Source organism: Rhyacophila brunnea, unplaced genomic scaffold (assembly GCF_057557595.1).
Source record: "Rhyacophila brunnea isolate RB1 unplaced genomic scaffold, BYU_Rbru_1.0 scaffold_13, whole genome shotgun sequence".
Classification (NCBI taxonomy): domain Eukaryota; kingdom Metazoa; phylum Arthropoda; class Insecta; order Trichoptera; family Rhyacophilidae; genus Rhyacophila; species Rhyacophila brunnea.
Genome location: NW_028232785.1, coordinates 23,738,664 through 23,752,302, shown reverse-complemented (window position 1 = coordinate 23,752,302; position 13,639 = coordinate 23,738,664). Strand labels below are relative to the sequence as shown.

The following is a 13,639-nucleotide window of genomic DNA, read 5'->3' as shown; positions in this document are numbered from 1 at the left end:
TGGGTCTCGTGATACACTCGATTGAGACCGATTTTTAAGATCGAAATTCTCCCTTCTAGTTAATGACTATGACCGACTCGATGAATAAAATAATTTAATTCTGTTTTCCTTGCAGCAAATACAAGTGACAGTTGACCCAGCCACAGGTCTCATCAACTTTGTAGTCTTCACGAACAATGGAACTTCCTCGAAGATACCATTTAAGCAGGAGCTTCTCTACTACCAGGGCATGACCGGAGACAATGAAGAAGCTAAGAACAGGTATTTAATATTTTCTCTGTTTCTAATATTTTCACATAAAAATGTTTAAGTTTTAAGAGCATATCTACATAAGTGAAACGGCAAATAATTTACAACAATAGGTGGGACGAAATTTCGTACTTGTCGCCAATCGGAGACCGACAGTCGAGGTGTGAGCACGTTAATTTGTTTTGTGATGGCGTCGTAGGAATATAGTCTTATATCGTGTAAAGATGACTAAAAAACGTTACGCATGTACTCGAAAAAGAAAACATGGCAATGAATATATTATTATTATTACTAATATAACAATAAACATAACACTAAATGGACGCATGTTGAATTTTTATGACAAATTATGTTTTGTTCGGCACGCGTCATTTGCACAATCCGCGCGTCGCATAGCTACGATCTTTTTAGACCATGCCTCAGCTGAGGTTATAGCCTTAATGAATCGTTACACGTGTAGTCATTGCAGGCGCGAGGTTAGCGAAGAGACAGCGCCGACGATACAAACGGACACTAACGATTCTAATAATTATGACTGATAAGCCGCGCGCATTCGATAACCATTTGTGGACCCTTAGCTATACCTGCAGGAAAGTGTTTACTGCTTGAATCAAAGTACGGAGTGTCTGGGTACGGGGAATGTACGTGTAAAGTGCGATATTATGTGACTGAAGCGACTAGAATCTAAAGGTAAATAAATATTGGAAGTCAGTGGCACTTGCAAAATATTATTTTGTTTACTCGCCGCCTTAAAAATCGATTTAAAAAATAATCTGGATAATTTTTCAAAATGTACTGCCCCCCCAAAATCATTTTTCTATGCCTGAGTCACTGTGAATTAGAATCCCGGACATAATTTAAAATTCCAATACTGAAGGATTAGTATTTCTGTAACAATGAAATTCTGAGAATATAAGAAACAATAATGATATTCGGCCATCTCGATATAACAGCTCACGGTGAACTGTTCTATGGCGAACTGCATACGTACAATTTACAGTAACCAATGAGCACAGAGCAAAATAAATATGCTCTACACGTGTTTTGTAAAATGCGAATTTAGTGTACTTTGACCTACATAGGTATATGATTATTTTACAACGTTTTTATTAGCTCGTATTCTTGTTTGTCCGGTGGTTGTTTATCCAGTAGATATCATGCAATCGATTTTTAACTTACTTCCCGACTAGCTAGACATTTGAAACTTTTAGAATATATCATAACACGATGCCAATGCATTTAATTCTGTTTTGTATGAAAAGTTATTTCTATTTGTATTTCTATTTTTATTGGTTGCTAAGGGAGTGGTCCTAGCAACTAAATTATTAATATATACGTGCGTTACTATGGAAATCAAAATGAAATGTCAAAATGACATTTCAGTACTTATTCTATATTTGTTTGTTTGATTGTTTTTTATTTACTTCATAATAATATCAAGTACAAGTTTGAGCATATTGAGCATATTAATTAAACAGAAAATTTTAAAACGTTGTATATAAAAAGTTCTTTTTAACTTGTAATTATTTTTATTGAATTTAAATCGAAATCCTTTGATGGTGGCTTCCACTTAAGGTATTTTGTATTATTGTCTGATATTCAGGTCTTCTGGAGCATATATCTTCAGACCCAATGGAACCTCCGCATACCAGATTGGCAAACCAGTCAACACTGTCTTTAAGGTAAGCGATTTCTCTCAGTCATTTTCAAACCAATTAGAGAGGCATTTATAATTATTAGAAATATGAAATTAAAATTTGAAACAAATGTATACAGTTCACTATCGATTTATCGGAGTCGTAAGGGGGATGCTTCTACTTACCAGAGGCACCTAGCGGAAAAATACGAAGCTTGTAATTTTAGACATTTTTTTGATAATTTATAATTTCAACTGTCTTAAGGGGGAGAGGCACGCCAGCAGAGAACCTAGCGGAAAATTTTGAAGCTTGCAATTTGAGATTTTTTTTCGATAATTTACAATTTCTAAAATTTCTAAAGACATTTTTATTGTTAATATTGTGTACGTTCAATCTTGAAAATACATAAGTTTAATGGAGAAAATAATATTGTAATATAAATAATAATGTGAATTTAATATGAGATTGCTGTTTCTGATAGTAAATACTTAATGAATGGGTTAGCGAGATTAAAATAGTAAAGCAAATCGTGGTGTATGGCCTTTCCGCTTCATAAATCTAATTAGTCAGCCAAATATGAAACTGCCGTAAAACGTATGAGATCATGGTGGAATTACTTTGTTAAAAGTGCGAAGCATTGTTTTTTTTCAATCTTTCTCATTTTTATTAATTTATGTGAAAAAATAAAATGAATCGGCCACTTACAATATGGGTATAAATCAAATTTCATTCAAACTCAGTTTATTTCTAATTTATTTATTTGTTATTAAAAGTATTTTTTCTGTTATATTTTCGTTTTTATTTTATTTTCCATAAATATTTATAAAAAAACCAATCCCGAAATCTTCGGGATTATGTTTACCAATCCCGGGATTCATAGGAATCGAAAATAGCTCGGGATCCCGGGATTGGAATCCCTAGTAGTGAGTAACTTAATGACAATTAAAAAAAAAAAAAAACTTGTGAGTTTGTCAAGGGGTGGTTATTAATCATCTGGATATGTCCCGAGTGAATGAACCGAGAACATTAAGAATATACCTTTCATTGTTTTCCAGGGTCCATTGATAGAGGAACTCCATCAGAAATTCTCCGATTGGGCATCTCAAATCGTCAGGATCAATCACCAAATCAACGCGGAACTCATCGAGTTTGAATGGCTTGTTGGACCCATACCAGTTGGGTAAGTCAACAACAATTCATTCCCTTGAGTAACGGCGGGTTGTCAGTCACAAAATATAAACATGAGTAAGACGGTGAGAGAGAACATCTCTTCTCTATACCAGTGTTTTCAAGCCTAACAGCGTTGGTGTACCCCTTTCGAGACATTAACTTAACCAGCGTAGGTACCCAATTTCGGATAAACATAATAAAATATTGAAATTAACTGACATATTAATTAATTGGACTGGCGTCTATGTGGCAGAATTTTATTATATTGTTGACAGCTGTTTCGTGCAATAAACCCATCTTCAGAACGATCTAACCTGTGACGTCTCTAGATAAAATGTCGCCTCATTTTTTATACAGTATTTTTATCATCCTTTCAAGCGTTCAATATCTAAGAAATGTGATATGATATATGGATACATCACTAACAAAATATCAGACCAATTATTCGCAAATCTGCACGTGTCGTTTCTGGTCACCAAGGACGTCGAAGGGCAACGGATGTAAACTAGATATCGCGAACCCGACAAAACCAGTGAGCTCATTTTTTTAATGGAAAGATATTTTCGTTATCATTAAGTTTAGGTAGCTATTTCTATATTCCAAATGATTCTCCTCGATTTGCTGCCCTTCGAGTAACTGCCGCCCCCAAGTGACACTCAATCTGCCTACCCCCACGGGACGTCACTGGATCTAAAATAACTTATCGCAAAAATTTTGACAACAAACGCCCATAATCCGAAAATCATGACAGAAAGAGAGGGTGTACTCTGTAAATTTCTGCTTCACTCTTCGGTCACAGCAGTGGTGTAGTTTGTATTTATTTATTTTCCTAATTAATTCAGACATAAACTGTTATATTAAAACTGTTGAAGCAACAAATAATTTAATATTTATAATGGAAACATACAATAATAGCGTGAGGTTTGACAGTTTTGGCATAAAACAAGATATAATCATAGGGGTACTAGAAACATATTATTATGTAAGTATAGTTAAATCCAGAGCGTTGGAGCGGACCCTTTTTTGAGTTGCTCCGCTCCGGGACCTAATACTTGCTCCGGCTCCGCTCCAGGGCCTTTTCCGCACCGGGTAATATAATATGTATACAAATGTTAAAAAAAAGTAGTTTAAAAATAATCGTCATTTTCATTATTAATTCTATTAAACAAAATTATCGTCGGCAGCAAATCGTCTCTCATTATTTGCCTCTTCTGTTAAAAAAATGAGGTTAATTATCAGTCGACAGTGTTGCCATATTTCAAATAATTCCAGTGTTGCAAAGTATCAAAATACACTATTTTCATTGGATTTTAGAACGAAAATTTAATAATAAAAAAAACATCCGGAACAGTGGAGCATTACAAATTTTCAGTGCTCCGGGTAAAATCCCATTGCTCAAGTGCTCCGTGCTACTGCTCCAAGCTCCGCTCCAACGCTCTGGTTAAATCATTCTACTATTAGTTAAGTTGGCTATAAAATATAAATGGAATTCGACTACTTCATAAGCGAATACGTTACTATTAATTTGTACATTGAGTATATTTATCAGTGGTGAAGGGTGCCTGTTGAACGAAGGCAGACTATGGTATGTAGCAGAAAAAAAACTAATAGGATATCCATATTTACTGGACTTGAATTTGAATCTTGTTTCATCTTCTGTATTTTAGTGATTACACGTTTCATAATTTAGTGAGCTAGACAGAAAAAAATTCTCAAGAACAAACAATGTCAAACTACATCTTTTGATTATCCAAAGTCTTTGTTGTTGTGTGTTAGTAGAAGATTCAAAATACTCAGAAAGAATCTATCTATGTATGTGTGTGTGTGGGTGAATGCTAAATTCAATTAAGTTATGTAATAATACTCAGAAACAGATGGCTCTGTTGGTAATTTTCAGTTTTGAAATGACTTTATTTATTTATGTATTTATAAACGTAGGTTTTAAGCGATCGCCTAGTATGGAGTCTTTGCACCTCCTTTCTATCCATATAAAAATGAATGGTTGTTTGTCTGTCCCGTATGCGTTCCTATACCATTCATCCGATTGTGATGAAACTTTGGCGAGTTGTTGTGCGCACGCCCGCAAAGGTTTCAGAATTAATACAACCATCTTCTTCTTCTTCTATTCTATCTTCTTCTATTCTATCTTCTTCTATTCGTATGCGTTCCTATACCAAATTTGGAAAATCCATGCTTCTCACATGGACAGCTGTATGTGGCCTGCTCACGCGTTGGAAAACCTTCTGATTTATTCGTGTACGCACCAGACGGAAAAACAAAAAATATTGTATATCCAAAAGCACTTCAATAAACAAAATGAAAACACAAACACTTTCTTTCTTTGAGTGGCATTGCAACGCATGCCGGGTACTCGCTAGTATTATAATATAAAATACAATACTTACATAATTTCTGCGCACTAGAATGAAAGTAAATAATTCCTCTTAATGTTCTGTTGTAGTATTTTCAATATAATATCATCATCAACTGGGACCGATCAACTACTGGATGAAGATCTCTCCTAGCTCGCACCACTCTTCTCGGTCCCTAGTTCTTTCCTGCCACGTACATCCACCGAACTTTATGAGTTCGTGTATCGAGCGGGTTTTACGGCATCCATGCGGGCGTCTTGTGCCCCTTAGGTACCACTATAATAACGGCATTTGTCCAGAGGCTCTCCACTCGTCCAGCCCATTGCCATTTCATTTATACTTATGTTTAACTTTCAGTGACAAAATCGGAAAGGAGATAATATCACGCTTCACCACCGACATCAAGAGTGACGGCACCTTCTACACCGATTCCAACGGAAGACAGATGCTGAAGAGGGTCTTCAACAAGAGACCAACTTGGCCGCTGGAGGTCAACGAACCAATCGCTGGTGAGAATGGTTTTGTAATAAAATCTCGATAGGCATTCGCCTGACGAAAAGGAATATGAGAATAAAATTTGTGAGAAATTTTAAATACCTATAGAACATTCGAAGCAAATGAAACGGTTATTTGTTGTCAGATCAGTGAATTGGTTATAATATGGTTATAATACATCGTTCTCCATTGACAGTAACTGCATTGCTATTTTCGTTTTAAAAAAATACGGTCAAGTTACACCTCCAGATTGTAAATCACACCAAACTGTTAATTTGTGTGGATGTAAAAGGTGTTTCAAGAATAGGATGTGAATTTTCGTTACTCGAAACGCAACAATTGTGCTTATTTGTGAAGCCATTAATCAGCTTCATCACTGAAGATGATTTTTTAATGAAATAATGGGTCTGTTTCGAGTTGCTCCAAACCAATCAGCAATATTGTGATGCACCAAACGGTCATTCGGTTAAAGTTCTCGTGTTAACTGTATTTTATACGCAGTGTTGCCAACCGTACTATAATTATAGTATTTGTACTATAATTTTGGTCCGCGTACTATGTACGATATAAAATAGGTATAGTACGCCCAAAATACTATAATTTTGAATTTCGGAAAAAATATGTAAAAAGTACTATAATTTCGCAATTGCCATGTCTACTGATATTTTTTGATAATTTTGCCAATATACTGAATCTACTGATATTTTCTGGAATCTACTGATATTTCTTCATTCTACATAATTCCGTAAAACTTCATTCTGTAAAAACGAGCCGTCTTTGAAAATTTGGGAATCTGAAATTTTTCTCCTAAAAAAACGAGCCGACCATGAAAAATTGGGAACATGCGGCCCGCGGTGAAATATTTCTTCTAAAAAAACAAGCCGACTATGAAAAATTGGGAACCTGCGGCCCGCGGTGAAATATTTTTCTACTAAATTCACATTCTACTAAATTGTCCGTTATTTTTTTTCTGACAAACAAAAACCTATATATTTTCAACAGATGACAACGCGTACTATATTTTATCCCCAAATACTATAATTCTGGAGGCTCTGTACTATAATTCCACTTTCAAACTATGGCAACACTGATACGCTATCAAATGCAAATCTTTATGAAGGTTACATGTAAGTTGTACATATGCAGTTCATCGTGGGACACTTGTCATTCGTGCGCCGCAGTACGTGAAACATGAGTTCGTATAACATTTTATCAAATGACGAGTTCTTCGTTGAACATTTCAAGGTACAGTTCGGTTATGAGGAATACAGCGGAAAACAGATTTTGAAAATACCCGATATACTGGATTATTTGTTAGTTTGGGTTAGTTTAGGTTAGGTTAGGTTGGGTTAGGTTAGGTTAGGTTTGGTTAGGTTAAACTAACAAATAATCCAGTATATCGGCTATTTTCAAACTATGTTTGCCGCTGTATTCCTCATAACTGAACTGTACCCATTTCACCGTGGAATACATTTGTACGTATCTTACAAAATGCGGCGATAGTTTACAAATAGTACTGTTCCAATCAGATTATTCTTAACCTAACCTAACCTAGTAAAGACATCTTCACATGTTGTAGCATACGTACAAATATACTCCACGGTGAAATGCTTAACTTAGAACTCGTCATTTGATTAAATGTTACACGAACTCATGTTTCACGTACTGCGGGGCACGAATAAGTGTCCTGTGGTGAACTGTTTACGTACAAATTTCCGGATTCGGAATATTCTATGTAGTTCCATAAGAAAGTTCGACTAGTGCACGTCTTGAGGCTCTCATCGTCTACAGGTAACTGCTTGTCATTTAGTGTTTATTAATGTGCTTGGTACTACAGTGCCAGGATGGTGACAATAATTATGAGATGTAGGTAGGGAATTTGTATGGGATTAGCGCTACCATAATTGGCCCAAACAAATACATTTTTAAATTTAAAGAAAAAAAGTCCCCTAATCTACCGATTAAGTTAGTAATAAGTGACAATATTGCAGATTCATTTGACGATAACTTACGCTCTACTGCTAAGACATTTATTTACAAAAAAAATATTTGTACTATGAGATTCAAAATGTTTTCTCATTGGTTGTTTATGGCCTTATGACAATGAATAATACATTTTTTTTAATCTATAGGCAACTACTATCCAGTGACATCCATGATTTCGATCGAAGACGCCAGCACAGGTAACCAGCTCTTCGTGCTTAACGACAGAGCTCAAGGTGGAAGCTCGCTCAAGGATGGAGAAGTGGAATTGATGGTAAGCGTAAACCAAGACCCGAATAATCTATGGTACTCACAGAAGCTACGAAACGGCTCTAAGTAAATCTACATTATTTTGTTTTTTCGTGGCCCAAAACACCCGTTGCACACTCTCTCGCTTTCTGTATAAATGGGGCATGACCCCTACATCCTGAAGCGGGCCCCAGGCTAGGATATTTGGCGGCCCCTCCAACCTTTCGCTAACCCACGATATACAAAATAAACTGTAGCTGTCAGTTAATTTCTCAATGGGTTTTTCACTTGTTTTTTTTTGCTTTCTCTATTGATGGGTTTACAACTCAAGACCATCGCTGATCACCTAGTTGATGGATTCGTCATCTGTAATTGCAATTGCTTTCATTGCGAACAATCCATTCAATGCTGGTTAACCAGACATTTTTTTTCGCCAGGAAACACAAAAATAATGGGAAGCGGGTTAGCTTCTGGGGGAGGTTGTAAGAATACTTAAATTTCGAGTGTGGAGACATTATGGTATAACCTTAAACACGTGTTAAATAAAATGTTAATTACGTCTGATATTAAAGTTTGCCACGTAAACGCAACGGGCATTCAGTATTGGTAATATTTGTGGATACTCTGACCACCTTGTATTCCTTGCGCTTTATGGCCTGACCGTTATCAAGTAATAAATTGATTCCAGTTTCACAATACCTTAATCGCTCAATCTATGTCGAGTGGCTTTCAGAGTAAATTCAGTTCTGTGGTTCTCACCATGTAAAAATAAAAGTAACTTACCACGTTCGACCCTAATCGGAACATATACTCCTGCACATAATAGAGGTTGTATTAACAGATTTGTTTACGGGTGATAGTTGTTAGCCATTCGCCCAACCCATTGGGTCCTTACACTGGATAAAATACATAATATAGATATCGTCTGAGCATGCTGTAATACAAAATATTCCTATTAATACTTTTATCATAGTGATTATTATGATGACTTTTATCGAATGGTATTCGAACACATGTGTTTCACTTATCTACTGTGACCATGAAACCAATTAATCTACTGACTCTACCGAATTTCCTTCTTTCGAATAATTTCAAAACTATATACCTATATGTGGTTTTAAATTTCGTCAAGAAATGGTTACCATGTTTGTAATTTAAAAAAAAAAAAAAGTAATGAATGGATATTACTAACTCGACTGTTTCTTTCGTTTGCAGGTACACAGACGTCTGCTGCATGACGACGCCTTCGGAGTTGGAGAAGCCCTCAACGAGGGTGGAGACAATGGACTTGGATTGGTTGCCAGGGGAAAGCATTACGTGTTCTTCGGAAACGAAAAGCAGAAGATCAGAGGTAGCTTCTTCATCACACTTTATAATATAATGATTCTTAAATTTAAAGAAAGCATATTATTGTATACTTACTAGGCTTTATAGGAGTTTTCAACCGATAAGCAGCGGCACACTGGTGTGCCGTAATTATTATCGAAGTGTGCAGCCAAATATTCTTAAGTTTCATATTATTGCTTACCGGTGCAGTATGACTGGTACTGACTATATCAGTGGTTTCCAAACATTATGTTACTACGCCTCCTTAAAAAAAATCTAATCTTGCCACCTCCCCCCCCCCCTTTATTTCATTAAGGCCGTGCATTAGTTGAGGCACGGTCTAAAAAGATCGTTGCTAGACGATGCGCGGATTGCGGGTCGCGGGTGCAAATGACGCCTGTCAAACGAAATATTATTTGTCATATAAATCCAACATACGTCCATTTTATGTTCTGTTTATTGTTCTATTAGTAACAATAATAATATATTCATTGACATGTTTTCTTTTTAAAGTAAATGGGTAACGTTTTTAGTCATCTTTACACGATTTTAGAATTAATTGGCCCGTCGCCATCACGCAGCAAAGTGACGTGTTCCTGGCTCGACATTCTCTCACTGAATGGCGAGCGAGTCCAATTCATCGCGCCTACAGTTAAAAGTTATTTGGCGTTTCACTGATGCGTCACCTTAAATAATACAGACACCTTTTTAAATAGTCAACAATGTCCTAATACAAAAATGAAAAATATATATAAAAATAAACAAGGTTTTACTACTTAATATACACGGGAATTATCATTTAAGTATTTCAAATTTCATTTTTTTTTTTTTACATACCGTGAACATTACAAATTACAAATTTAAGACGTTCACAACATGACATTTAAAAACAAAGAAACAGTGTAAAGAAGAATAAATAATAATATATGCAATATCACAAAAACAGTATGAAAAGTAAACTAAAAGGAGTGGGTCTATTGTTTGGGCACCGCACCAGTTGAAGTATGGCCTTATGGTGGAGAGGGTACAGAAGAAATTCTTGAGACTTCTTTACTTGAGGTTGTATGGATACTATCCGTGGCTTTATCCAACTGACTTTCTCTTAGGCATGCTTACATACTGCAGTCTGCAATTTAGCAGAAATCTTTATTTAGCTACGTATTTTTTTCGACTTATACAAGGTATAAATGAGAACTCTGCCATTCTGGGCAGTGTTGACTTGTGTGTCCCTGATAACTATCTTAGAAATAGAGACCACCAGTTGTTTATTCTCCCAAGGTGCAGAACCAACCTGCCACTGGTAATGCCAATTGGGAGAGTGATAACTATGTTCAACGAAATTGCTTCGGGTGTTGATATATTCCACCTACGTGAGAATGAGTTTAGGTGGATGTTGTTTTATAAAATCTTAAAATAGGGTCTGCTTAACTCATCCGGTGTACTTCCTTGTACCTATCTAATTCATCTACTGATATATCTCTTTTTTTATGTAATACTGTTATATTTATATATATTTGTTTCTAAGTGTCATGTTGTGAACGTCTTAAACTTATAATTTGTAATGTCCACAATATGTTAAAAAAAAAATGAATTGAATTGAATTGAAAAAAAATAAATATATCAATCATCATAATAGGTGTCACGTCAAATTGCAACGCACAACCACATATTTAAAATATTTAATAGCCCTGAAACAAAGCAGCTTTTTTTACTATTAATGAAATAATGTGAAAAGTGCATTAGAAAACTAACCAAGAACTCAGTAAGTAGATTTTTGTTTGCTTCAATATATCTGGCGCAGAAATCATTTAAAAGTGGAAACATGGCGAACTTATTTTTTCCAAAGCTCCAATTTTTTATGACTGCCTACACTTTGTCTTTTTAAATCAGTGAATGCAGTAGTGGTCCTTGCATTGATTTATTCACTCTTTTTTTTTATTCCAACCAAATAGAGAAGTTTAACAACAAAATTATCGTTCCTAAACAAATTTGCCTCAAATTTAACATTGTGACATTGACCCTTTTATTTGATTTTTTCACGAGATAGCCAGCGCGCTTCACAATAGTATAGAAGTGAGGTATTATAAAATTAGTCTCCATATTTTCAGACTGGTCTGCAAACAACTTTTGATAGGACTATTTTTTTATGTAGTTTATAACTAGTTCGTTTAGTTAGTAGTTAGTTAATTAATTCAATAAAAACAAATAAGTATGTCTGACAAATGTACACTATTTTCTCTACAGCTACTATATATCTACAGCCTACCTTCACTACGCCTCAGAGGGACATTTGAAAATGTCCCTCTGAGGCGGACGAAACCGTTCCTAATTTATTGATTAAAAGTGGAAAAAGTACTAAAAAAAAATGCGTTTTATTAAATTAAACAACAATACAATGCAGTTCCACCATGAATTGGCAGTTAACAAAATAAAAGAAATTTTATATAGTGTTTGCCCAGACTGAATGTGAGCATTGTACGATTTTCATTTGTAAGAATGATGAAGCTTTACACATTTTTGGATGTCATCAATATTCAATATTATAACTATTTATTTATAGACACCACTGCAACAGCCGTCAGTAAGCAGCTAGCGCTGGAGAAACTCCTGGAGCCGGTCATCTTCGTGTCACCAGCTGAGAATCTCACCTACGATCGCTGGAACGAAGCCAGAAATGAAGTAAGTTAAAATGTGCTAAATGCTCTGAAACCTACAAGAAATTAAGCAAACCCATTTAATCGTTTGCGTTATAATATGTAATTTTGAGTATTTTGAAAATAATCTATTGCCATTAAAGTTAATCCTTCCAAACCAAAACCGCCACGCACCACACCCGGTCTTAATCGAGCTTATCATGTGGCCCTACATTGGCGATGTGCAGCATCTAGTTCAGTTTTAGGCCGGGAATGCCCTAGGAGAAGATACCCAGAACTAAGGTTGCTACGCTCAAAGTGAGCTCTGACTGAGTTACAAGTTACTTTCTAATGCAAAGTGCCGGGGAGAGAAGAGCACAAGGAAATTATAAAAATAAAAATGATTCCAGTGTATTTATATAACAAAAATAATGAAGCTAATCATACGGACAACAAATATTATGTGAAGAGATCTTCACGCCCGCAGTAAGACGCCGCAATTTTTAAATGCAAGATAATTGGCCTTAGTAGCAACCAAGTCGGACGGGCCGATGGGCCCAACAACTGGTTGGACCGACCTAACAGACCTAGCAGATCCTAACAATTTTATTATATTAATAATTTGATAAATGAAAAAGTCTTTTTCCAGATTGCCACGAATTAAATTCAGTTGGTCAATAATAACTATGGGCCATATGCATAGTCATGATTATATAATTAAATAGGGCTTTGCGTTATGTAACCGATTTTGCATTCAAAACATAATATAACGATACCCAATACACTACATTTTAACGTAGGGTTTTGAATGTCTGAGTGTCCTACGACTTTTTTAGAAAATACACAAAAATAAGGGAAGTGTGTTACACAATATACATAATTTGAAAACATCTCATGCATATACACACTCGAATAAATCATTTTGTAGACCCGACGGGACTTGAACCTGTATCTGCTGGATTCGCGCCAGATGCTTTTCCAATTGAGCTACGGGCATCTTACATGCAATGCTTATCGAATTGCGTTATGATGCAGCAGATACAGGTTCAAGTCCCATCGGGTGTCGTATTTTATTCCACAAAATGATTTTTTCTAGTGTGTATATGCATGAGATGTTTTCAAATGGTGTATATTCAATATATAGAATGTTACATTCTCAAATCTTATGCTTATTCGTTGAATAAAAAATATATATTATATAGTTTATTAAATGAAGTGTGTTGCCTTCAGGGCGTTGCTGTAAAAAGGGTACAATTCCAGGGTGTGGAGAAATATAATAGAATACACTTAAACACATCTAAGTTATTTTCAATATGTACATCTGTATACATTAAAATTTGTCAAATGCTGTCATACAGTGGTACCTAAGGGGCACTAAACGCCAACAGAGACGCACTAAAACCCATTGGATAGACGGTGAACTCATAAAGTTCGGTGGATATACGTGGCAGCGAAGAACCACGGACAGAGACGAGTGGATGGAGCTAAGGGAGGACTTCATCTAGCAGTGTATCGACCCCAAATG

General features: G+C 35.6%; 1 protein-coding gene across 3 annotated transcripts in view; it reads left to right on the top strand.

Moving 5' to 3' along the window:
- LManII (Lysosomal alpha-mannosidase II) overlaps positions 1-13,639 on the top strand; it is a 65,185-nt gene that overhangs the window by 50,289 nt on the left and 1,257 nt on the right. For all 3 annotated transcript variants that reach the window (XM_085940618.1, XM_085940617.1, XM_085940619.1), the window contains exons 15-21: positions 116-261; positions 1,853-1,931; positions 2,942-3,066; positions 5,786-5,937; positions 8,056-8,180; positions 9,371-9,506; positions 12,042-12,160. In XM_085940618.1, the coding sequence (XP_085796744.1) occupies positions 116-261; positions 1,853-1,931; positions 2,942-3,066; positions 5,786-5,937; positions 8,056-8,180; positions 9,371-9,506; positions 12,042-12,160 (882 nt within the window). The remainder of the gene's footprint in view (positions 1-115; positions 262-1,852; positions 1,932-2,941; positions 3,067-5,785; positions 5,938-8,055; positions 8,181-9,370; positions 9,507-12,041; positions 12,161-13,639) is intronic.